The sequence below is a fragment of the Scyliorhinus canicula genome, chromosome 21 (genome assembly GCF_902713615.1).
Source record: "Scyliorhinus canicula chromosome 21, sScyCan1.1, whole genome shotgun sequence".
Classification (NCBI taxonomy): domain Eukaryota; kingdom Metazoa; phylum Chordata; class Chondrichthyes; order Carcharhiniformes; family Scyliorhinidae; genus Scyliorhinus; species Scyliorhinus canicula.
The window spans coordinates 43,042,587-43,068,737 of NC_052166.1; the positions used below are offsets into that span (position 1 = coordinate 43,042,587).

The 26,151-nt window shown below is 44.1% G+C and overlaps 1 protein-coding gene across 6 annotated transcripts in view; it reads left to right on the top strand.

The window, feature by feature from the left end:
- LOC119955671 (rab GTPase-activating protein 1) overlaps nt 1–26,151 on the top strand; it is a 223,105-nt gene that overhangs the window by 104,545 nt on the left and 92,409 nt on the right. For all 6 annotated transcript variants that reach the window (XM_038782106.1, XM_038782110.1, XM_038782109.1 and 3 more), the window contains one exon: nt 2,372–2,522. In XM_038782106.1, the coding sequence (XP_038638034.1) occupies nt 2,372–2,522 (151 nt within the window). The remainder of the gene's footprint in view (nt 1–2,371; nt 2,523–26,151) is intronic.

The window sequence follows — 26,151 nt, forward strand, 5'->3', positions numbered from 1 at the left end:
TTAAGTTTAGAACATAGAACATTACAGTACAGGCCCTTCGGCCCTCAATGTTGCGCCGACCTGTGAAACCCCTCTAAAGCGCATCTACACTATTTCCTTATCGTCCATATGTCTATCCAATGACCATTTGAATGCCCTTAGTGTTGGCGAGTCCACTACTGTTGCAGGCAGGGTATTCCATGCCCTTACTACTCTCTGAGTAAAGAACCTACCTCTGACATCTGTCCTATATCTATCTCCCCTCAATTTAAAGCTATGTCCCTTCGTGCTAGACATCACCATTCGATGAAAAAGGCTCTCACTGTCCACCCTATCTAATCCTCTGATCGTCTTGTATGCCTCTATTTTTTATTTTTTTACCTAAATTCATTTTTTTTTTCAATTAAAGGGCAATTTAGCGTGGCCAATCCACCTACCCTGCACATATTTGGGTTGTGGGGGCGAAACCCACGCAAACACAGGGAGAATATGCAAACTCCACACGGACAGTGACTCAGAGCCGGGATAGAACCTGGGACCTCGACGCCGTGAGGCAGCAATGCTAAACACTGCTCCACCGTGCTGCCCTTTGTATGCCTCAATTAATTCACCTCTTAACCTTCTCTCTAACGAAAACAGCCTCAAGTCCCTCATAAGATCTTCCCTCCATATCAGGCAACATTCTGGTAAATCTCCTCTGCACCCTTCCCAATGCTTCCACATCCTTCCTATAATGCGGTGACCAGAATTGCACGCAATACTCCAAATGCGGCCGCACCAGAGTTTTGTACAACTGCAACATAACCTCATGGGTCCAAAACTCAATCCCTCTACCAATAAAAGCTAACATACCGTACGCCTTCTTAACAACCCTCTCAACCTGGGTGGCTGTTCCTTGAACAAGCTCCACATTTCCATTGTGCCCATCCCCTGCAGTTTTCCTCTCCATCCGATGCATCCTAAGTCTTGCCTCATCGCATCATAATTACCTTTCCCCAGATATAACTCTTGCCCTGCGGTATATACCTATCCCTTTCCATCACTAAAGTAAACGTAATCGAATTGTGGTCACTATCACCAAAGTGCTCACCTACCTCCAAATCTAACACCTGTCCTGGTTCATTACCCAGTACCAAATCCAATACGGCCGTGCCTCTCGTTGGCCTATCTACATACTGTGTCAGGAAACCCTCCTGCACACATTGGACAAAAACAAACCCATCTAAAGTACTCGAACTATAGGTTTTCCAGTCAATATTTGGAAAGTTAAAGTCTATACTTGGAAAGTCTGTACTTGCCCTCAGTGAATATTTTCTTTTAAAATTAAAAACACAGTACAGAATTTGATGCCACCTGAAGATCCAGATGTACAAATTGTAATTTTTTTAAAGCTACGTCGTAATGTCTTTTATGTGGTACAAAAATAAAATGTTTAAATCTTAATTTACTTGAAACAGTTAACATTTCCTGAGAGATTTTTTTGGCAGACCTGAAATTATTCACATCATTGAAGTAAATAGGAAGAGACTGTAATCTCTTGTGATAGTCCTGTTCCTACTCGTTTGCTGTGTCAAGATGATTTTGATCTTTAGAATTTAAATTCATAGAACTGCATCAACCAAGACCATATGGTCATTTGGGACATCGTGTTTCTAGTGCCATTCTCAAAGCAGTGGAATTTTCTTTGTCATGTAAGAAACTTAGTGTATTGGGAGCTGGCAGACCATTTGGTGGTCTGCTGATGAGTACGGATAAGTCTGCCTGTACCTAACGGATTAAAGATCATGATATTTTAAGTAGCTGTTTTAGTTCATGATTCTAATCATGAATTAATTACACCAATCAGTTTCTGGGTCTCATCTTTCTGATAGCTGAACTCCATTTAACATTTTATTTTTAGTTCAGTTGAGAGTTTTACTTACAGATGGAAGTAAGCTTGCAGCAGGGTTTCCTTCTATACGCCATTTTCATAGGCCCTACATACAGCCAGTAATTTCATAAATATGCTGAAATATTAAAATATTTTTTTTTAAATTGTGTATCAGCAAGATACTTTTCCTGGCTGTCAGTCACATCAGAATCTTGCAACAAAAAAAAACCCCTCTTCTTACACAGTACAAAGTGCCATTTGGTCGGGGGCACGAGTCAGCGGTGATTAGTACACTTGTAATTATTATATCCGACGCCATTTGAATGAAAAATAATTTCCTTGTGATTAGACATGTATTTTTTTCTTCTCAAGGTTCTATGTTTCAATGCATTTTATTCATTAGTGCAGATGAGGTTGTCATCTGTGTTTTTATATTAACATTCTGTATGAGTGGACTTGTGGAACAGCAAGCATGTTATTTTACTTGAAGTGTCTCATGTTCTGATTTCAAATTATGCGCAGGCATCTAAACCTGAGTGTAAGACCAAAACCGCTGTCTGCCTTAGTACGAAGTGGTGTCCCTGAGGCCCTACGAGGTGAAGTTTGGCAGCTGCTTGCAGGATGCCATAACAATGACCGGATGGTAGAAGATTACAGAATTCTTATCACAAAAGTACGTAATTCTATATTTAAGCAAATGATGTGTCTGATTTTTATTGAATAGAAAGAATACTGTTGATATGCAGCTTTTTTTTTATTTAGTGACATTTTCTTTGTCATTTAATTTTGTTGAAATTCTTTTTTGGGAAATTCTTAAATGGTGGGCAGTTGTTACAATCTTTGAATTGTTCAGGAACAGAATATGGAAGTAAACTTGGAGAACTGGTTGGACTTCATCAAAGGTTATATTTATGGTGATGTATTCACTGTCTATCAAACTGCATGTTTCAAATCCTTTATTAATGATCTGGATTAAGAAATGGTTTATTTGGTTTTGCAAAGAATAACTTGTAGTGATCCTCACTATTAATCCCACATTCATAATTTGCTTTTGGTTGATTTTAAATTGCCTGTTGCAGATAGTTGCATATGATGCAGCAGATCTGATTGGAAAATGTCCTAATCATGCAATGTCATAATTTAGCATTAAAACATCACACCCAAAACTGATTCTCTTCTGATTAGAAAAATACATTTCCATCATGGTCATCTTAAAAAGAACGAAAACTAGTTACCAGACCACTGGATTACCATTTTAATTGTTAAAAGAAAAGTTTATATTTAAAAGAGACTTTTAATTTAAAAAAGAAAATCCTCCGCATTTTGCTATGAAAACAGTTGAAAAGGTAACTGAGAAAAGGGAATGATGAAAATATTTTCCATTCATTTGAAATCAATTAATATGTTGGAAATAATGGTCACAATTGAACCATAGGCATAAAAGAATCCTGTCAACCCTGATATTCAGGTTCCAAAAGCAGACTGTTGCAGCACAGAAGGATGAGCTCATCCCTTTGTGCCTGTGTTAGCTTCTTGTCAGAGCTATCCAAAATACAGTTATACGGCTCTTGTTGCGTTGTTCTCATATTGGAAAATGGTTTTGGAATGTACTTTTTTCTATTAGTGATGTGGGTTATTCAGTAACTGGGGGGTTTTCAGTAAGAGTGAAAAGTTATTTACTGAAACCTAAAATAAATTCGGTAGTGAGCTGGAATGCACTGCCTGAAAGGATGGTAGAACAAGATTCAGCTGTAGCTTTCAAAAAGATGGGTGGGGGAATGCAGGAGAATTAGTCTAATTGTATAGCTACGCTGCTCCCTGAGAGTCTGCAAGCGACTTTCTTCCCCGGGGGATCCCTGGTCACTCCCCCTTGCCCACTTAAGTCTCCTCTGCTCTACTTCACAGTTGCCCCCGCCCCTGAAAACAATCTTGGATAAAACATTACAGTACAGGATCATTTAACAAACCGCCGCCACACAAAATCTCTGAGAGCCCAGAGTCCTTTAGTTCAAGTCCAGCTTCTTTTAATAAAAGTCCACACCTAATCAGAGCAAATTAGGTTAACAGACCCCCTCCACTGTACAGCACTGAAAGAACTAAGTGCCTGTTAGTTCAAATCCAGTTTCTTATCTTTAATGAAAGTCCAAACCTGTTCTGGTGTCTCAAAGTAGTAGTAGAGTTCCTCAAACGTAACCCAAAGCTTCGCAGAATACAGCATTCCAAACTTCGCCTCCTTTTTGTAGAGGGCTACCTTTACCTTCATGAATCCTGCACGCCTCTTGGCCAGCTCCGTTCCCAAGTCCTGGTAAATACGTACCTCGCAGTTCTCCCATCTGCTGCTCCTCTCCACCTTGGCCCATTGCAGCACACGTTCCCTGTCAGCAAGCCGGTGAAAGCGGACCACTAAGGCCCTCGGTCGGTCGCCCGTCCTGGGCTTCCTTGCGGGGGCTCTATGTGCCCCATCCAACTCCAGGGGTTGAGGGAAGGCCTCCGGTCCCATCAGTGCCTCGAGCATACCCGTCACGTATGCACCCACATCCGACCCCTCGCAGCCCTCGGGGAAGCCAACGATCCTCAAATTCTGCCTCCAGGCTCTGTTCCCCAGCTCTTCAAGCTGCTCCTGCATCCTCCTCTGACGGGCGTTCAGCTCCTCCACCTCGTGCTCCAGCTCCGATACCGTGACCGCCTGGCTGGAGAGCTTCACCTCGACCTCCCTGAGCGCCTTCTCTTGGACCGCCAGTGTCTTGACCATTAGGTCCATTACCGCTCTCATCGGGTCCAGCATGTCCCTCCTCAGTTTGGCGAACCAATTCCTGAAGATCTCCATCTCTTGCCCCCTTGGCCAGTAAGCCTCCGCTCCCTGGTCCCTGCTGTCCGCCATGCTTCGCCGCCCGGTCTGGGGTCCCCGCTGCTCCCGCTTCGATCCTTGCCGCTCCACTCGACCACTTCTGGTCCAGCTGTCCATACCCCGGGGGGGGGAGCCTCTTCCCTATCGTCTCCTCCACCGATTCAGGTCGCCAGGTCCCGAAAAAGTCAGTTGAAAAAGGTGCGTTTGCCCATCGCGAGCGGGAGCGATCCAACCTGCGACCTGCGTCCTCGAGGGCGCCACCGGAAGTCCATCCTAATTAACTATTTCAAGCTTAATTGATGGAAAGTCATGTCATTCTGTAGAAGTTAATGTAAAGTGGAGCTTGAATCTGGAGCACGGGTTGACCGGAATCTGGAACGAAACAGTGGCACGCTATCAAGAGATAATTTTAACTTCCAGGTCACCCACGTTTAACATTGGCTGAAAGCTAAAATCACAAGTACATAGTGTAAATGTATCTTTAATTTACCATCAAGAGCATTCACTAGTATATAAGGAATCATTATTTTCCAAATTCTGATTGGAGTGGAACATGAATGAAATACAACACACTTTTAAGATCTATGATTATAACAGAATCTGACCATGGGTAAGGATATCATGTTATGCCTATCTTTGCATACACCATCAACTGGTATAAATATTGATTCTTTGGTCTTGAAATAAGAAGAGAAAATGCTGGAAATATTCAACAAGTCTTGCAGCATCATAGAGAGAAACCAAGTTAATGTTCTGTTTGTAATTGTGTTCCCATAAACAAACATTTTTTACATATAATTCTGCGGAGAGCAGAATTTCACAGAATCAGAGTAGCTTCAAGGTAAAACTATGCTTTTCTCTAGTTTCTAATAGGCCAGAAACCATTGTTACAATTAACGGAAAAGTTCTTAATTGTTTTGTTTCTGAATAGTTTTCAAAGTGGTGTGAATGGTAAACAGCTATTGTGCGCAGATTTTAAGTAATCTAATTAAACAGAAGAGGAAATCGTCTAAACAGAGAGCTAAATCCACAGATTAAGCAAGAATTCCCAGTTTGGGATTTTGTGACTTCCGCTTCATAAGTGGAATTACATCAACTGTTTACGTAGGTTAGGGATAAGATTCATTCCTGTGTGCATTATTATTTAACTTTTGGTGTGATTAGAATGTCTATTCTAATTACTAAGCAAGCTGGTCATTTATTGCACGGGGTCACTAATATTTCCCCAGATTGCTTCTACTTGCTGCTGCATTGTAATTGATACTTTTGTTAATAACGCTAATGTGCCAAATTAGGTTGCTGCCAGTGTTTAATTGTCTGCTTTATTCCAGTTTTGATTTTAGCATTGAAAATTAGATTGTAATAGCCTCAATAAACTTCAAAATGAAACTTGTAAATAATAAGCCTAGCTGAAATTACTTATAAATTAGCATGTCTTGCAGTAAATCTATCTACCGATTGGTTCACCAACGCAAAGCAGAATCACATGCATATTTAAATCAACGCTTAGGTTTGTAATAATGTGTTAATTTAACCAGCTCCGCATTTACAGTCATATTATTCTTAATGGACGTCCTGTTATTCCCCTTTCGGGTGTCTTAAAGATAACTTGTTAAAGTTTGATTCAGGAGACAATCTTCATGAGCTGCCTAAAAATCTAGAGAAATAACATGCTTACGTAGCGAACATAGAGCACTTTGCGGCTATGGGCTTTAAAAGTGCTTACGACAAGACGCACCAAATTGTTGTTGGCTTTCGTTTTCTTTTAAACAATGGTTTGAACTCTTGAAATCATTACTTCAAATATTTTTGATCACGTAATAGTGCTAACGTGTATTGAAATTTATATAAGTGTCTAGAACATAACTACCTTGTACAAAGCACTTCACGTGCATACTAGCAGTTCACTATGTCCTTAGAAACATTTTAAAATTGGCATATACCTGAATATATGACCATTTTGAGCTGGAACCAGAAATGCTGGAACCAGAAATTCTGTACCTCCTTCATATTATTTGAATAGATTCTTTCCATGTCTAATAGTGCATTTATGCTGCATCTATGCTTTTAGATAGTACAATTTTGAGAGTTGTGCAGTCTGGCAATATTGCCATTGCTATTGTCAGTTCCTGTAATTTAATTTGCACACCTGTGAATAAGGTTTCGAACAAGCAGAGAGAGCATCCCTATTTAAAAAATGTGTGTTGGCATCCCATTATATCTGAGGATAATATTTTTACATTAATTATAATTATACTCCTTGTTACGGATCCTTAGTCGGACCGTAACAAAGGTTAGGATACTGAACGAGATGTGTAACGTTTTTAGGTTTTAAGGCTGTGCAGAAAAGACAGATTTGTTCCGGGAGTGATAACATAAGAAATTGGGCTTTATTATTTTATTTTATTTTTAAAAAATATTTTTATTCCTTTTCACATTTTCATCCAAATTTACACCCACCAACAAAGAATCAACGGTAACAAATACAATGTCAGTCCCCTGGCCAACAATTCCTCCTTCCCACCAACCCCCAAACAAACCTCAACATTTTAAATACAAACATCAAAGAAAAGGATTCAGGAATCCACCATCCACCCATATGTAGTCACCAACAATGTACACAGTCCAACCCCCATCCCCCACAATGTTCGATGTCATCCAATTCTTGAAAGAGCATAATAAACAAAGCCCATGAATTGTAGAACCCTTCCATCCTTCCCCTCAACTTAAACTTCACCTTTTCGAGTGTTCAAAAACTCCAACGGATCCCCCACCACGCCAGGGCACAGGGTGGAGAAACTAACCTCCACTCCAACAGGATCCACCTTCGGGCGATGAGCGAGGCGAAGGCTAAAAATCTGCCTCCACACCCGCTTCCAACTGGTCGATCCGACACCCCAAATATGGCCTCTAGAGCAGTGATTGTCAAACTGGGGGTCGTGACTCACGGATGGGTCACCGGATGGTGAAGCATGGGTCGCCAAAACGTCACCAAAATGATCCCAAACACTGTCTGACCATGTTTACCGTTTTCTCTCTGGGTAAATTTTTACTGCGTTACGGTTTATGACTGCGCAAGGCTGATGAAGAAACTGGTGCCGTGGACTTCCTTGTCTCTCTGGACCACAGTGTAGTTGGACAGTTTGAAGTCAGAGACCTATAAAATACTCTTTGCGTGGCAGATCTTGCTACTGTGTTCAGCGTCAGGATCTGCATTATTTCAAGTTCAGTGTGGTATTATTTCTTGAGTTCAGTGTGTCACTAACAAACCCTGTGCAACTTCTATCATTGCCTCAGTTAAGCTGGACATACAGCTTCCTCCAGCTGTTCATGCTGCTATGTCCACTCCTTCCACTTCTGAATTGTCTCTCCACATCGGGGCTCTTGTCCTTCAAGGACGCATCTTTTTTACATCACGTCCTCTGCCGATTTCCACCCCCTCTTCCCAGGCACTCGTCCCCAAACATCCGTTTCTGCAGTGTGGCTACATGGACTCCAGCAGCTGAATCGGTTCCTCTACAGCCATGACTTTTGTATCTACCTTTATCGGGACTTGAATTGTTCGCTAAAGATGACGTTAGCTGGAGACTAAACTATACTCCTGTATACAGGAGCCAGTAAAATGTTGCAGGTGTATGGAATGGAATGTATATTGGCCAGCTGAGCTGTGCCCAGCATTGTTTTTCTTTAGCATGCTTTCAATCTGTTACATATTTAGCTGTGAAACGGTACTGACCGGCATCCAGTGACGTTCTGTCTGACCATGTTTTTCATTCAACAGTTAGGGCTCCTGTTCCTGAAGTTGAAGTTTTGAGTGCAGTTTCCCAACCGAAGTCTTGTTAGGTTTTGAACCTGTGCAATACTGAGCCTGTTAATCTTTCCAGCACTTGAACGCAATTTTCCAAATGCGAACAATGGTTGTGAAGAAATAAAATAATCAAATAATCCTGAGTTACACCATTTAGCAATGTGTCAGGATGGAGCTCTCGTTTAAGGTGAAACCACAGCTCAATTTACAAATTTACATTGAATGATACAGAAGTGTCAAGAATGAGTGTGCCTTTTCAACATTAATTATGGAAATCCTTTTTAGAATGTGGCGTGGGTCGCTTGAAAAAAAGTTTGAAAAACGCTGCTCTAGAGGTCCCGGCTCAAGCCTCACATGTGCCATCTACGAAATTACCCTGAACACATCCCTCCAATACTCCTCCAGCTTTGGACAGGATCAAGACATGAACGTGGTTTGCGGCCCACGTCCCCGGCAACATCCTCTGTTTCACAAACATCCTCTACCCCCTCAGAAGAGTCGGCTCATCCCCGTCTTTGTGAGGTGCACCTTATACACCACCTTCAGCTGTATCAGGCCCTCTGGAGCACCTCACACGACAACCTCTCCTCCATGCTCTCTCCTAACTCTTCCTCCCACTTTGTCGGATTCCCCTCCAGCGGTGCCTTCTCATCTCCCAGAATCGCCCCATAAATCGCCGACACCACTCCCTTCTCCATTCCCCCTGCCATCAGCAATTTCGTTATTTTCTAAACACAACTTTATTTTTTTTTAATAAACAATTTTATTGAGGTAGTTTTTGGCTTTATAAACAGTTACAGACATCATCAGAAAGGAAGCAAAAATGTGCAAACATCCACGTACTTTCAATACTTCCACCGTAACATATTGCACAAGCCCGCTCCCCTCCCACCGGTACTACCCGCCATATTTTCCCTCCTACTCTACTCTAACCCCCCCCCCCCCCCTCCCCCCTGCTGACGCTCACTCTCCCGCAAAGAAGTCAATGAATGGTTGCCACCTCCGGGTGAACCCCTGCACAGAACCCCTCAAGGCGAACTTGATTTTCTCCATCCCCAGGAAACTCGACATGTCCGCAAGCCACCACTCAGTCTTCGGGGGCTTTGAGTCCCTCCACGCCAATAATATTCGTCGCCGGGCTATCAGGGAAGCAAAGGCCAGCACATCGGCCTCTTTCTCCCCCTGGACGCCCGGGTCTTCCGAAACCCCAAAAATTGCCACCCCTGGGCTCATCACCACCCTTGTTTTTAGCACCTGGGACATGACCCCCGCAAATCCCTCCCAGTACCCCCTCAGCTCAGGGCATGCCCAAAACATGTGAACATGGTTTGCTGGTCCTCCCGCGCACCTAGCGCATTTGTCCTCTATCCCGCAAAATGTGCTCATCCGAGCCACCGTCATATGGGCCCGGTGAACGACCTTAAATTGGATCAGCCCAAGCCTAGCACATGTCGCGGTCGAGTTTACCCTACTCAGGGCCTCTGCCCACAGCCCATCCTCCATTTCCCCGCCTAGCTCCTCCTCCCATTTAAGTTTCAGTTCCTCTGTCTGGGACCCTTCCTCCCTCATGAGCACCTTATAAATACCCGAGACTCTACCCTCCCCTTCATCCCTCCCAGAGACTATTCTGTCTAGGATCCCCATTGGCGGGAGGCGCGGGAAAGATGGGACCTGTCTACGAACAAAGTCCCGCAACTGTAGGTATCTAAAATAATTTCCCCTTACAACCCCAAATTTCTCCTCCAAGCTCCTCAACCTCGCGAAGCTCCCTTCCAGGAACATATCACCCACCCTTCCCGCCCCTGCTCGCCGCCATACTCGGAACCCCCCATCCATACTGCCGGGGGCAAACCGATGGTTGTCGCAGATTGGCGCCCAGACAGACGCCCCCATCTCCCCCACATGCCTCCTCCACTGGCCCCATATCCGCAGGGTCGCCACCACTACCGGGCTGGTGGTGTACTTGGCCGGCGGCAGCGGTAGAGGAGCCGTGACCAGGGCTTCCAAACTGGAGCCCCTGCACGAAGCCGCCTCCACTCGCTCCCAAATAGACCCCGTACCCACCATCCACTTCCTTATCATAGCGATGTTGGCCGCCCAGTAATAATTGACCAGACTCGGCAAAGCCAGCCCTCCCTCGCTGCGGTTCCTCTCCAACATCGCCTTCTTTACCCGCGGAGACTTTCCCGCCCAGACAAAGCTCATGATCAGCCCGTTAACTCTTTTGAAGAAGGACTGTGGGATAAAGATCGGGAGGCACTGAAAAATAAACAAAAATTGAGGGAGGATTGTCATCTTTACAGTCTGCACCCTCCCTGCCAGCGACAGCGGGAGTGCATCCCATCTCCGAAACTCTCCCTTCATTTGCTCCACCACCCTGGCCAAATTTAACTTATGCAGCCTGCCCCAGTCTCGTGCCACCTGGATTCCCAAATACCGGAAATTTTCCTCAACCAGCCTAAACGGTAGCCCTCTCAATCTGTTCTCCTGGCCCCTTGCCTGGACCACAAACATTTCACTCTTGACCGTATTTAATTTGTATCCTGAGAACTGGCCGAACTCCCTCAGCATTCCCAGTATAGTTCCCATCCCGGCCACTGGGTCCGACACGTACAGGAGCAGGTCGTCTGCATAAAGAGAAACCCTGTGTTCAACCCCGCCCCTCACCATCCCCTTCCAACCCTCTGCGGCTCTCAGCGCCATCGCCAGCGGCTCTATGGCCAGCGCAAACAGCAACGGGGAGAGCGGGCAGCCCTGCCTGGTCCCTCGGTACAACCTAAAGTACTCCGACACTTCTCTGTTGGTCCTGACGCTGGCCCTCGGGGCCTGATATAATAATTTGATCCAATCCACCAATCCCTCCCCGAACCCAAACCGTCCGAGCACCTCCCATAGATAGTCCCACTCTACCCGGTCAAAGGCCTTCTCGGCGTCCATTGCCACCACTACCTCCACCTCTCTACCCGCCGGGGGCATCATTATCACGTTGAGCAATCTCCTCAGATTGGCCGCCAGCTGCCGACCTTTCACGAACCCAGTTTGATCCTCCCCAATCACCTCCGGTACACAGTCCTCCATTCTCCCCGCCAGTACCTTTGCCAGGAGCTTGGCGTCTACATTAATCAGGGAGATTGGCCTGTAGGACCCGCACACCTCCGGGTCTTTACCCCGCTTCAATATCAGAGATATGGTGGCTTGTGACATTGTCGGCGGCAGGGTCCCTCTGTCCCTTGCCTCATTGAAAACCCTCGCCAAGACCGGGCCCACCAGCTCAGAGAACTTCCTATAAACTCTACTGGGTATCCATCCGGCCCCGGGGACTTCCCCGACTGCATGGCCTTTAGGCCCCCCAATACCTCCTCTACTCTAATCGGGGCGCCCAGCTCTTCCACTTGCCCCCCCCCCCCCCCCCCCCCCCAACTGTTGGGAATGTTAACCCGTCCAGAAACCTTTTCATCCCCTCCGGTTCTTCCGGCGGCTCCGAAGTATACAGCTTACGATAGAAGTCCCGGAATACCCTGTTCAATTCTGCCGGATCCTCCACTTTGCGCCCCCCCTCGTCCCTCACTCTACCTATTTCCCTGGCCGCCTCCCTCCTCCTGAGTTGCTGCGCTAACAGTCTGCTAGCCTTTTCCCCATACTCGTACACCACTCCCCTCGCCTTCCTAAGCTGTTCCACGGCCCTGCTCGTGGGTAGTGCCCCCAGTTCCGCCTGTAGCCTCCGCCTTTCCCTGAGTAAAACCTCCCCCGGGGACTCCGCGTGCTCTTCATCTATCCGGCCCATTTCCCTGACCAATCTATCCATCTCTGCCCGGTCTGCCTTGGCTTTGTGGGCCCCAATTGAAATCAGCTCCCCCCCGAACTACTGCCTTTAGCGCCTCCCACACGGTCGCCGCTGAGACCCCCCCAGTGTCATTCGCCTGCAGGTAATTTTTTATACATTTCCGAAGCCTCTCGCAGATCCCCTCCTCCGACAGCAGTCCCACATCTAGCCTCCATTGCGGGCGTTGATAACTCGCTCCCCCGAACTGCAGGTCCACCCAATGCGGGGCATGGTCTGAAATAGTAATTGCTGAGTATTCCGTGTTCTTTACCTCCCCCATACAGTCCCTGCTTATTACAAAGAAATCTATCCTGGAATATACTTTATGGACGTGCGAGTAAAACGAGTAGCCCCTTCCTGTTGGCTGTCCCTCTCTCCAGGGGTCCACTGCCCCCATTTGCCCCATAAACCCTTTCAGCTCCCTTGCCATTGCTGAGAGTCTACCCGTTCTGGGACACGACCGATCCAAAGTCGGGTCAAGGACCATGTTAAAGTCCCCTCCCATTATTAGCTTGCGAGAATCCAAGTCCGGGATCTTCCCCAGCACTCTTTTAATAAAGTCCACGTCATCCCAGTTCGGGGCATATATATTCACCAGCACCACCCTTCTCCCCTCCAGTCTGCCCCGTACCATCAGGTATCTGCCCCCCCTGTCTGCAGATATGCCCTCTGCCTCAAATTGCACGCGCTTGTTGATCATGATTGCCACCCCTCTGGACTTCGAGTCCAAGTCCGAGTGGAAGACCTGGCTAATCCAGCCCTTCCTTAGCCTGGTCTGGTCTGACACTTTCAGATGTGTCTCCTGCAACATAATTACGTCCGCCCTCAGGGTCCGCAAGTGCGCGAACACCCGCGCCCTCTTAACCGGCCCATTCAGTCCCTTGACGTTCCAGGTGATCAGCCTGGTCGGGGGGCACATCCCCCCCCCCCCCCCCCACCCCGCCGGTCAGCCATAACCTTTCTCGGGCCGGCCCCTGACCCGTGCGTCGCGCCATTCCTGGCCCGCCCTTTGGCTGCCTCCACCCTCGACCTCCTTTCCAGTGCCTATTTCAAGTCCCTCTCCCGTCTAAACACAACTTTATTAAAAGAACAGAAAACACTATTTAACTTTCAGACTTCACAGTTCTTTTTTTTTTATAAATTTAGATTATCCAATTATTTTTTCCAATTAAGGGGCAATTTAACGTGGCCAATCCACCTACTCTGCACATTTTTGGGTTGTGGGGGCGAAACCCACGCAGACACGGGGAGAATGTGCAAACTCCACACGGACAGTGACCCAGAGCCGGGATCGAACCTGGGACCTCAGTGCCGTGAGGCGGTTGTGCTAACCACTAGGCCACCGTGCTGCCCCAGACTTCACAGTTCTAACACAAATAGATTATGTACAGTTTAACGTAAACACAAATTCCCATTGAACAAAACTTGGCCTTAAACTCAGCTCTTGTTCCACTAACTCGTCAAGGCAAAGGCGGCACTTTGATTTGGGAAGCAATCTTCCTTCTGCTTGGGTCATCTCTTTCAGAATCTTTTGCCAAAGCTTTCTTTCTCTGTTTTTTTCCCCCATGATCTGGTCCATGGCTGCCTTTCATCTGCTGCTTGCAGGTTTTCTGACCAGACTGGCTGCCTTCCACATGCTTCTCTGTAACGGTTTTATGACTGCCTGTTCATGACTTCCTTCTGTGGGTTTTTGTTATGACCTCTTCCACTGGCTGCCTACCTGTTTCTCTCTTTGTTCTCAAAAAGAATCTCTCACTCTAAGCTCCACCCAGCCCATCAAACAAAGCTTCTCCCTTGAGGTGGTCAAACCTGAATCTATTCCCATCATTTGGCTGGCAGCCCATTCCCGTCGACAAAAAAGGCCATTCATATGCAACTAGATTTCCATTTCTAGACCATTAGGTCCTCAGACAACTTTGTGCGTGAGGTTGGGCCGCAGACTCTGTTAATGGAACAATGTCTGGTCCTGCAGGAATGTCCTGAAAAACAATGGGTTTTTACTGAATCACATTATGCATTCCCTCATGAGGTCAGGCTTGAATGGAAGCCTGTGACTTAGCTAGGTATCCCGTTGCTGGTGGCACTGTGATGCAGTGGTTAGCACTGCTGCCTCACAGCACCGAGGACCCGGGTTCGATCCCAGCCCCGGGTTGCTATCCGTGTGAAGATTGCACATTCTTTCCGTGTCTGCGTGGATCTCATCCCCACAGCCCAACGATGTGCAGGGTACGTGAATTGGCCATGCTAATTTGCCCTTTAGTTGGAAAAAAATAATTGGGAACTCTAAATTGATAATATCGCAGTTTCCATTCTGCTTTGTTGCTCGTTCTGGGTGAGTGTGCTTTTCACTCAATTTGGCTCTGTTTCGTTCCTTAGCTCTAGAGTCGCCAGGTATCGTTAAGATACCGCTTCAAGTTCAAGTTCAGACCAATAACTCCATACACCAGTTAGTAAGTTCAAACAAGACAAGTTTATTATAATACAGTTATCTACTAATTATGTATATAAAAGGACAAGACTAGGCTAATCCTACCACTAACAGGCCAAATACTTATCTGGATAAGGGAACTGCCGGATCAGGGAACAACGGCCTCTAGCTTTGTCCTGGATCCGCAGGCTTCCAGTCGGACTAAAGGAGTGTCTACTCTCGTAGCGTGCGTTATATGACACTTACTTGATGGCAGCTGCTGACCAGGCCTCCCCTTCTCAAGGTCTTCTGCTGCAACGGTGGTCAAGGAGAGCGCTGGCTAAGAGGAGCTGGTCAAGAGAGCGACCTGGGGTCGGGGTCTCTTTATACCTCTCCCAGGGTCTCGCGCACACCTGGGTGGACCCTCTATACACACACAATCGATTGGGTCTCTTCCCAATTGATTGATTTGAATTTCCCCAATAACGGGGCAGTCCCTCGATCACTGGGCGGTTCTTGGGGCTTATTGTTTTGGACTTCTCTTGGCGCCGAGAAGTCTGGCCTTCTACTCAATGTAGTGATTTGAGTTAACTTGTTTCCATTGTACCTGGGAATCACCGGGTATCGACTCATTAGTATGCTAACTTGTTTTCTTTCACAGTGTCGTCTGGTTTCTGCAGCAGTCAGAATACACAAGCACTTTTGCAAGCTGCTTGTTTTTGCAACATGTCCATTTTCCCTGCATTCTTTGTAATCTTCCATTTTGTGTTGGGCAGTGGCCACCCCAGGTGGCTACAGCTTAAACCTTTAAATTGTCTGTTTCATTTTTGGACCCCATTTCTGGACCAATATTTCTAGTACCTCCCTATCGTGACAGTCCTTATGACAAATTTGATTCCCCATTTGCGAAATGTAGCAGCTTTTGGGTAAAACGAGCTAAGTGGATTGGATTATTTTTTCTATTTATTTTATTAACATTATTGGGAGAATTTTCTAGTTTTGATAATTGCCATATTTTTATTTGTGAAAGATATGAAATGGGGAATTATTTGGAGAAAATTAGAGGTAATCCATTGCCTGGGAATGGAATGTATATCGCCACTCGCAGTCAACTTTCTCAGGAATTCTCCCATATTGTTCCTAGCTTATATTCCATTCCCTGTTTTATAAAACCGGCAGTGGCAAGGACTTGCAATAATGTTACTTTGGCTAATCAATTTCTGATTTTCCAAGATATTTGCAAGCGAAACCTCTGCATAGACACGCCCATAATGTCTCACCACAACATTTTTGGCCAATTTTCTATCTGTCTCAAGAACAATATATTGCATCTATTTGTGTGACAAAAATCCGACATCATAACAAATCTTGCCTGGGGAAACTCGCTAACGTGACCAACCTCAAGTTGAACTTTCCATCACTAAATCAGAAAATTGCCGACTTCTATCTCCGTAACATCGCCTCAGCCCATCTGCTTTTGAAATCCCCGGTGCATGTATTTTCCAGACTCATAATTCCTATACCCTGATGACCAGCTTCCTACCTTTCAACTTCCACAAACTTTAGCACATTATTCCTGTATTCTAACTCACACCAAGTCCGGTCACCCCTGTTTGTGCTGACTTATTAGCTCCCAGTCCCTGAACACCTATATTATAAAATTCTTACCCTTAAATTCCCCCGTGGCCTTGCCCATTCCTGTTTCTGTAACCACCTCCAGCCTTAAAATCCTCGAGGAACTTGGTGTTCCTCCAACTCCACTTCTCATCCCATTCCCCACTTCCTTCGCCTCACCTATCTAGGTGTTAAGTTTTTGAAATGCCTCTCAAAATTTCTGAGTCTTGTCATCGCGCGCTTTAAAGCTCTCCTTAAATTTACCTGTTTGACCAAGCTTTTGATCACCTATTATAATATCTCCTTTGGCTCACTGTCTAATTTTTCCCGATTTTGCTCAACTGAAGTAAAAGAAAGAACAAAGAAAGGTACAGCATATGAACAGGCCCTTCGGCTTTTTGGAATGTTTCACTACATTAAGGGTAAAGTGTTGTTGACTTTGTGTTTTAAATCAGTGGTTAATTATATTTACCATTAAGTTTTTGATAACAGCTTGTGTTTATGTTGCTGCTTCAATGAGAAAAGTATCTTGAGATGCTTTGGATGGGTGAAGAAATAGATGCCTATCCAGATGAGAGGGAAACCAAACAATTATAAAATAAATGACCACATGTGAGAAAAAAGTTGCGGCAGTTCTCAAATTTGTCTAAATAGGCATTTTTAGTACGTGTGAAATTTAACAATACTCAACCTTGTTCTTCAGCGGTGGTGCAGGTGGCAACATTCTCTCTCCTCGTCGAGAATTTGTGGCTTTTAAGTCACAGCCCAGGACTTGAGCTCAAAAATCAATCGGCTGATGCTCCAGTATAGTACTGAGGGAGTGCTGTATTGTCAGAGATATCCCCACCTTTTAGACGAAATATTAAACCAAGTCTGCTCTCTTGGGTCGATCTAAAAGATTCTGTGGCGCTATTCAAATGACTAGCAGGGGAATTATCCCCAGTGTCCTGACCAATATTTATCCCTGAAGGAATGTCACACAAAGGACTCTCTAGACCAGTGTTGATCAAACTTTTTTTTCCCCGGGACTCACTCTTGCCAACTGGCGGACCTTCAGCACCCATACCAGCAAACCTTCAGGACTCGCTTTCTTCCGAATGCTTTGTGCATTAAGATGCAACGCCTTTCGCCTTGCCTTTTTGCGATTTGTAATCATCCTAACTTTTCTTTGGACTTTGCCCTATTTGCCTCTCGCCCTCGATTACCCTGTCTACCATTTTTGCATTTTACTATTCTTTCATTACTGCCCTTGTTTCTCTTAGTCTTGTCACTCTGCCTAGGTTCCCAACCCCGTGCCATTCGAGTGGGATGGTGGAAATATTGAACTCCCTCCCACAAACAACTGTTAAAGCTGGGGGCTTAACAGCAAATTTCCAAACTGAAACTGATAGATTATATTTAGTAAATGTTTTAAGGATGATGGAGTTAAAATACAGACCAGCCCCAATCTCATTAAATGGCAGAGCAGACATGAGGAAGAATAGTTCCTACATCCCAATCTTCCTAATGCTGGACTGAACAGGTTTTCAAATTCTCACCCAGTCTGTACATGTTGGCTGTTGAAGTTAATTCTTCCACTCCCTTTCCAGAAATAAAAACTAAATCTGGAGGGAGCTGAAACAAGGCATCGTCTTTTTGTGGAGACCATTATTCTCTCACTAATGACAATCTCTGGTCCTGAAGTAACATTCCACACAACACAGTTCCCACATTGCTGTTTGTGGAAGTGTGTCGTTACACAAATTGCCGACTGTGTTCCCTACATTGCAAAAATGACTGCACTGTTGGTTGTAAAGAACTTTGGGACATCCTGTGTGATGACAGCTGCCGTATACATGCAAGTTTTTGTTCTAGAACTGTGTAATCTGCAAAACTAGAATTGTGGATTTGACTATTGTAAAAGAGTTGGATTTTGAAGGGTTTCAAGCTTAGGCTACACATAGACAGGGTAGATGGTTGTCTTAAAAAAAAATTCATTTATTTCATCAATGCTGCAGTGTAGACCCGTGTTTTCCAAACTTTGTTCCTGTGACCAACTTTTACCACCTGGCCAACCTTCGGAGCCCATGACAGCTGACCTTCGGGACCCACGCCGACTGATCTTTATTTACCATTATTTATTTATTTATTTATTTATTTATTTACATTTAGAGTATCCAATTCATTTTTACCAATTAAGAGGCAATTTAGTGTGGCCAATAAGCCTACCCTGGATATCTTTTGGGTTGTGGGGGCGAAACCCATGCAAACACGGGGAGAATGTGCAAACTCCACACTGACAGTGACCCAGAGCCGGGATCGAACCTGGGACCTCGGCGCCTTGAGGCAACCGTGCTAACCACTTGCGCCACCATACTGCCCTTGCCCATCATTATTTCTTACTGTTATTGCGACAGGTGAGCCTGCTTCGTCCTCACAATCTTACTTGCTTTATTACATTTCTGCTAAGGACTTCAGCTGACGATTTAAATTCTTGCTGCATCCTTTGAAAATAGCAAGATGTTTGTTCTCAAACACACCATGCTTAGTCTTCAAATGCCTTTGAAGTTTTGCGGGTTTTAAACTTTAATTTACCAGTGCTTCCTTGCATGTAATACACATGGGCTTTGCATTCTTGATTTGCATTGGCGCAATTAACAAAGCCACAGTTCAAGAAATCATTTACGTTTTTTCTTTGTTGGCTGTTCACCAGAGGCTCTGGAGCCTCTGCATACAGACAACACCAGAACTGCTTTGCCCTGCCGTGGGCTCTCCTAAGAAGCTCAGTTGTGAGATCCTGGCCTGTTTGTATCTCTGGCCCTCTCTTCCTGATTACAAAATTGCCCATCTTCAGTTCTTCACACAGCCTTGTTGCTTGCTTGCTGGCAGCTCCAAAATGGAGGGCTTTCTCCTCTGTGACTTTGTGCCCAAAGCATGCACGTTCAGGGTGCATGATGTCAGTGGATGCGCCGGGCATGTGACTTCCCTGCCGCCACTTCAGGCAGGAAGACTCCATCGTTTGTATTTAAGGCCGGTTTGGCTGACATTCTTAAAAGCTGCTCGCGGCCATTCAGCGCTTCTCCTGCGATATTGACCCTCCCGACACCCGCCCACAACCCACCCGCAGTTTGTGACCCTGAGTTTGAAAAACCATGATGTAGACAACAGCAACCTAATATTCATAGAAGGTATCCTTTTACTTAAACGTAAAAATTCTTGCAATTTCTTTTTTTTTAATTTACTGCTTTATCTATGTTTAAACTAAATGTCTTAGTATTATTCATACTTTATATGGGCGATTAATTTTGGGAATACTTTTTCCAATTGTAATATGCCAAGTGTACATAATTCAAGAAGATGCTGGGTTATTACAATAAATTGGTCATTTATTTTCTACATTAATGGACATCTTTAAAGTTATTACTTTTGCAGGTAGCTTTTAACTGCTTCACTCATTGTTTTTCTGGATTAGCTTTGTAAAACTAATTTAATTTTACTGCTCTGAAATATTGCCATCAAATCTCATTTATATTCTTTAGTCCCAAAAGACTGCATCATACATGGATCACTGCTCTTTTTGCATACTTCAGGCAACTTTTTAAAAGACCTAACCATCAACCCAGTCCACATGTTACCTCCTGGGCATAGGTTTATTTATTTCCCTTGTACCATTTCTCCTATGGTATTGCAAATCTTGTTGTAAAGATCAGTGTGTGTGGTGTGAAGTGTTAAATCTCTGTTCCTCCAATTCTGGTTGCTTGTGCATCCTAGATTTTCATTGCCCCATAAGTTGCCTCACTGTAACAGTCTGGACCCTGACCGCTGGAATTCCTGCCATGAACCCCTCTCACCTTTAAGGCACTCTTCAAAACCCACCTACCTGTCCTAATATCTCAGTATGTGACTTGGTGTCAAAGTTTGTTTTGATCAAAACCCTGAAAAATACTTTCATAGAATTGACAGTGCAGAAGGAGGCCATCCGGCCCATCGAGTCTGCACCGGCTCTTGAAAAGAGCACCCTATCCCCATAAACCCAGTAACCTCACCCAACAGTAAGGGCAATTTAGCATGGCCAATCCACCTAACCTGCACATCTTTGGACTGTGGGCGGAAACTGGAGCACCCGGAGGAAACCCACGCACACACGGGGAGGATGTGCAGACTCCGCACAGACAGTGACCTAAGCCAAAATCGAACCTGGGACCCTGGAGCTGTGAAGCAATTGTGCTATCCACAATGTTAAAATGTGCTATATAAATGCAAGTTGTATTTCATTTTATATTTGGAGGCATTGAGAATATAACTTCTTTTGTGGGGGGGGGGGGGGGGGGGAGAGAGATACACCCTTTGACTGAGACGGTGATTCAGGGACAGGAGAAGAGATTATCAACTTGCAGCCTTGAATTTGTTTTAAGTGTGAAACCCTTTGAGTTAGAGGACAAATGGGAGTTCAGGATCTGCCTGGGGCGGGGCGGGGGAGTTCATATTGCTGTTGGTGTTCTTGTTGACCTGTTTATAGGCACCAGATAAAATGGGGTCCTCGCAAGCAATTGAATGTAATTATGGACTACTGCAAATTCTATTAGACTATGAAAGATTTTTATTCACTTCACTACATTTATTACAAAGATCTGGTTCGGACATGAGGGGAAGTGTAACTCTGCAGTGAAGTTTTAATCAGCATCACCTACTGAGTGCAGGAATCCGAGTTTAGGAAACTTTTTACTTTTCTAATGTCAGCTCTAATTTCCATGACGAGGTCAGAAAATTGATATGGAACCAATTCTATGCGCCTTAAATTATGTTTGTTCAGTAATGTAAATTGTCGCCCTGACAGAGGCGCTCAGACTCAAAGAACCAGCTCAACACACACTATGAGCAAGGACTGAAGATACTTTATACAGAACAACTTGCCAGATCCATGACCTGCAATGCTTTTGAAAATCCAGAATTCACTTTAACATTAACAGCCATTAACTACAGTCCCCCTCCACCTGCTTTTTCTTAAGCACAAAGCCTTTATTAGGAGATAACAGGGAGTAAACATAGCCTCTAATCACTTTCCACAAATATATCCTGGAGCCTATTCACAACTATCAAGTTACAGTGCTCCAGTTAGTAAGCCAAACAACAAAATGTTTATTTCACTGAGTTTTTACAGGCTTTTCCGAGGCCACATCAGCAGTGGTTGAAGCAATCAGTCAGGCTGCCGATTGTCCAGGTAGGGATGTAAAATAAATCATCATGTTAATAGTTTTTTTTGGTGGTGATTTTTAAAAATTAGCCATTCAAATAATCAGTTTTATTTCTGTTGGAAATGGCCTCATCATTTAAATTTATTTGTTAATCTTTTACTGTAGTGCATGTAAGTATTTACTCCCATTGGAGGCTGAATTTGCAGCAGAAACACCCATTCCAAATAAATGGTGTATTGATGCTGAAAACGGTGTACGTCACCTAAAACAGGAAGAGTAGAAAATACGGGTGCGATCTAACGGCCTCATTGCTCCCGACTCGGGACACGATGAGACCGGTAAATCTCATGAGAGGACCCGTGAGATTTACGGCGCTGGTAACGCTTCATGAGATCTAAAGAGATCTGATGAGGCCTCACGATTTGGATTCTGCCCTCAATGGGCGGGATCCAGATTTGTATATTCAAGTGAGTAATTAGTGCCATTTGAATATGTCTGCGCCAGCGTTACCCAAAGCACAGGATCTAATGGCCTTGCCTTGGGCCCGTTGAGCAAGGAGTTTCCCAGTGCTTATAGCACCGAGATCAAACCTGCTATTAAACAGGACTCTGCTTCATTTCTGGGCCTCGGCTAGGACCACCCTGCCGAAGCCACACTTATACTCATTTCTTGCACTGCCAAAAATAATGAATAAAATGCACTGATTTAGTCTTGTGATTGTTTTTATGAATGCACTTTCACTGTGCAATTAAGTCACTTATGCCAACCATACGGAAATTTATTTAAGTTTCTCTAAGTACATAACCATTATTGAGTGTCAAACAGTTTGTGAAGGATATTAATTAATTTTAATGGTGTTACCATTAGTGTATATATCTGGTAAATGTCATTCAAGATTGTCCATTATTTTGCTTTAACATACAGTATAAAGTTATGGGTAAATACACATTGAAGTCATTGCATTTGGTAGACATTATCTGTGAAAGTTGTCACGAGTATGCAAATGGTCTCCTGTAAGTATGGCATGATGCAATTTTGTTTCCTTGAGAGTGTGTCTATTTTGATCACAATCTCAAAATGGATTTATTTATTTCAGTTGGTTGGCAACAGTTAATTTTTAAAGCTTTTGATGATTGTGTATTTTTCCAGCAAGATTGCTCAGACTCGTACAGCACACTTACTTTATTGCTGTTTTGCAGTGAACTCATTAGGTAGATCAAGAAATCTATTGCGATATAATGACTGATTTTAATGTCTTAGCAGAAATGCTGATTTGATTTCTCTTAGACTGATATAATGGTGATAATGTAATTATTTATTAGGTGATGTATAAATCAAGTGTTGGATAAGACCAATATCAGATTCTAGTAAAATCTGTTAATTGAAATATGTGACCTGAATATTTTTAGAAGGGAGTAGAGAGTACAAGTAAACTGCTCATTCTGGTTAAAAACTTTAGGCACCAATACTAAAATTTTTGGAAAAATTTTGTATTGGAACAAAATCAGAAATCGGGCAAAATCTTTCGCTTTTCAAAAAGTATAGATGTTTGGAAACTGGTGAAGAGCATTGAAACGCTATTTATAAATAGTTTGTAGGGAAAGGGCGCACGGTGGCGCAGCGGTTAGCACTGCAGCCTCACGGCGCCGAGGTCCCAGGTTTGATCCCGGCTTCCATGTGAAGTTTTGACATTCTCCCCGTGTTTGCGTGGTTTTTGCCCCCACACCCCAAAGATGTGCAGGGTAGGTGGACTGGCCACGCTAAATTGCCCCTCAATTGGAAAAATGAATTGGGTACTCTAAATTTTTTTAAAAAATAGTTTTATGGGGCAACTAGTCTTTGGAGAGAAATGAGGTTGTGGTATATGACAAAAAGGTGGGCAAGGAAGATTGAAATCGATCAGAGAGGGCCATGATTGTCATTTTCTGTTTTGGAAAAAAATATCTGGGCAAAATTATCAAGAATGATATGCTGGCAGTCTGAATGATTGATGGGACAACTGAGCTTGTCTGGTTACTATCAAAATTAGGATCGAGAGGGATGATCTTGCAAAAAATGTTTTGTCAAGCAGTTTATTTCAGTAATGCTTTTATCGAGCACAGTTTAAAGCAAATAGTAGGCTTGTTAACATAGAGTTAAACCCAAGCGATATGTTAACAGCATTGTCAAAATGTCGAATTCTGTTTGGTTGGTTTACAAATCTCAAGTCTTCAAATCCTACGCTGAAGTTAAATTGCCTTCGTAGATCTAACCTGTCTTCAAATCGTAAATATAGGAAAACAGCCCACAAAATATCCAAATGAGTTCATCATGCAGGGATTGAGATGATATAATACATAGTGGAAACAAAGCTCAAATAGTTTATAAATACTGCCACTGGGTATACCCGGTCAGCAGAGATTCTGGCCTATTTTATTTTCTAAATAAATACAGTGAAAATATTCAAAGAACAAAGAAAAGTACAGCACAGGCACAGGCCCTTCGGCCCTCCAAGCCTGCGCCAACCATGCTGCCCGTCTAAACTAAAATCTTCTACACTTTTGGGTTCCGTATCCCTCTATTCCCATCCCATGTATCCCACATGTATTTGTCAAGATGCCCCTTAAACGTCACTATCGTCCCTGCTTCCACCACCTCCTCCGGCAGCGAGTTCCAGGCACCCACTACCGTTGTGTAAAAAAACTTGCCTCGTACATCTCCTCTAAACTTTGCCCCTCGCACCTTAAACCTATGCCCCCTAGTAATTGACCCCTCTAGCCTGGGAAAAAGCCTCTGACTATCCACCCTGTCTCTGCCCCTCATAATTTTGTAGACCTCTATCAGGTCGCCCCTCAAACTCCGTCGTTCCAGTGAGAACAAACCGAGTTTATTCAACCTCTCCTCAAATTATGGTTTATGCTTTTTCTTTCTGCGCCACCTTGGTGTAGCAAAAGGACCACCTATATTCCTTTGTTTTATTGTTGCTGGTGCTGATAAATCCTAATGTTCTGACTTTTTTTTTTTGAATGTATCCACAAATTGTATGATAACGCTAAAGCAATCCTTTCTAAAGTTCTAAGCTCACAGGGCAGCACGGTGGCGCAGCAGTTAGCACTGCTACCTAATGGCGCTGACGTGAATTATGTCAATGCATCTTCACATATTGTGACAAGCTGCGCACGATGTTTGTCAAAGTAAAAAAATTTGAACAGTTTCTCATGTCAACATTGTCCCACTAAATGCGGTTATACATTACATTTGATGCATTTATACAACACTTCCTCCAAAAAATTAATTAAACTGAGTTAATATCTGCCTCTGGAAAATCATTTTGAAAGGTCTCGTGCATTACATGTAAATGTGATAAATCATGTTACTGAACTTTGCTCACTAAGGGAAAAAATGAACCTGGACGTGCACTTATGTTTTAATATAGATATGTTTCCTCAAATTGTGGCTGAAATCTCATTTCCAAATAACTTGGTTCTGCGATCTGAATCATCTTTTCAGTTGATGCACATAGAGTTGAGCAGTGAGATTGAGCATTATTCGCAATTGGGGCTTGTCTGTTGGAAAATGTAATCTTGATTTACGATGGCAGTTTAGATTGCCCGCAATCTAACTATGAGGGGAGACCTCAGCACGGCAGGTGGTGGAATTTGAATTCAATAAAAAAATCTGGAATTAAAATTCAAATGATGACCATGAAGCCATTGTCAATTGTCATAAAAACCTAAGTGGTTCACTAATGTCCTTTAGGGAAAGAAATCTGCCATCCTTACCTGGCCTAGCCTACATGTGACTCCAGACCCACAGCAATGTGGTTGAGTTTTAAATGCTCTCTGAAGTGGCCTAGCAAGACATTCAGTTGTATTCAACCGCTAAAAACACAAAACTCAAAACACAAAAAAAGAGTGAAACCTGACAGACCACCTGGAAACGACAATGCAAACTGAACCCTGTCAATCCTGCAAAGTCCTCCTTACCAACATCTGAACGCTTGTGGCAAAATTGGGAGATTGGGAGAGCTGTTTCACAGACTAGTCGAGCAACAGCCTGAAGTAGTCATATTCACTGAATTATACCTTGAAGACAAAGTCCCAGATATCACCATCCCTGGGTATGTCCTGTCACTGGGAGGACAGACCCAACAGAGGTGGCGGCACAGTGATATATAGTCAGGAGGGAGTTTTCCTCGCATCGACTCCAGACCTCATGAAGTCTCATGGCTTCAGGTAAAATGTGGGCGAGGAAATCTCCTGCTGATTACTACCATCCAATTCAGCTGATGAATCAGTGCTCCTCCATGTCGAGCGCAACTTGAAGGAAGTACTGAGGGTGGCAACAGCACAGAATCTACTCTGGGTGGGGGACTTCAATGTCCATCACCAAGAGTAGTTGGTAGCACTACCTAACTGCTAGACTGGGTCTGCAGCAGTTGACGAGGGAACCAACAAGAGGGGAAAGGATACTTGACCTCAACCTCGCCAACCTGCCTGCCACAGATACTTTGGTTCATAACAGTATTGGTAGAAGTGGCCATGCACAATCCTTGTGGAGATGAAGTCCCATCTTCACATTGAGGATACCCTTGATCATGTGTGTACCACCACCCTAAAAAATAGAATAGATTTCGAACAGATCTGGCA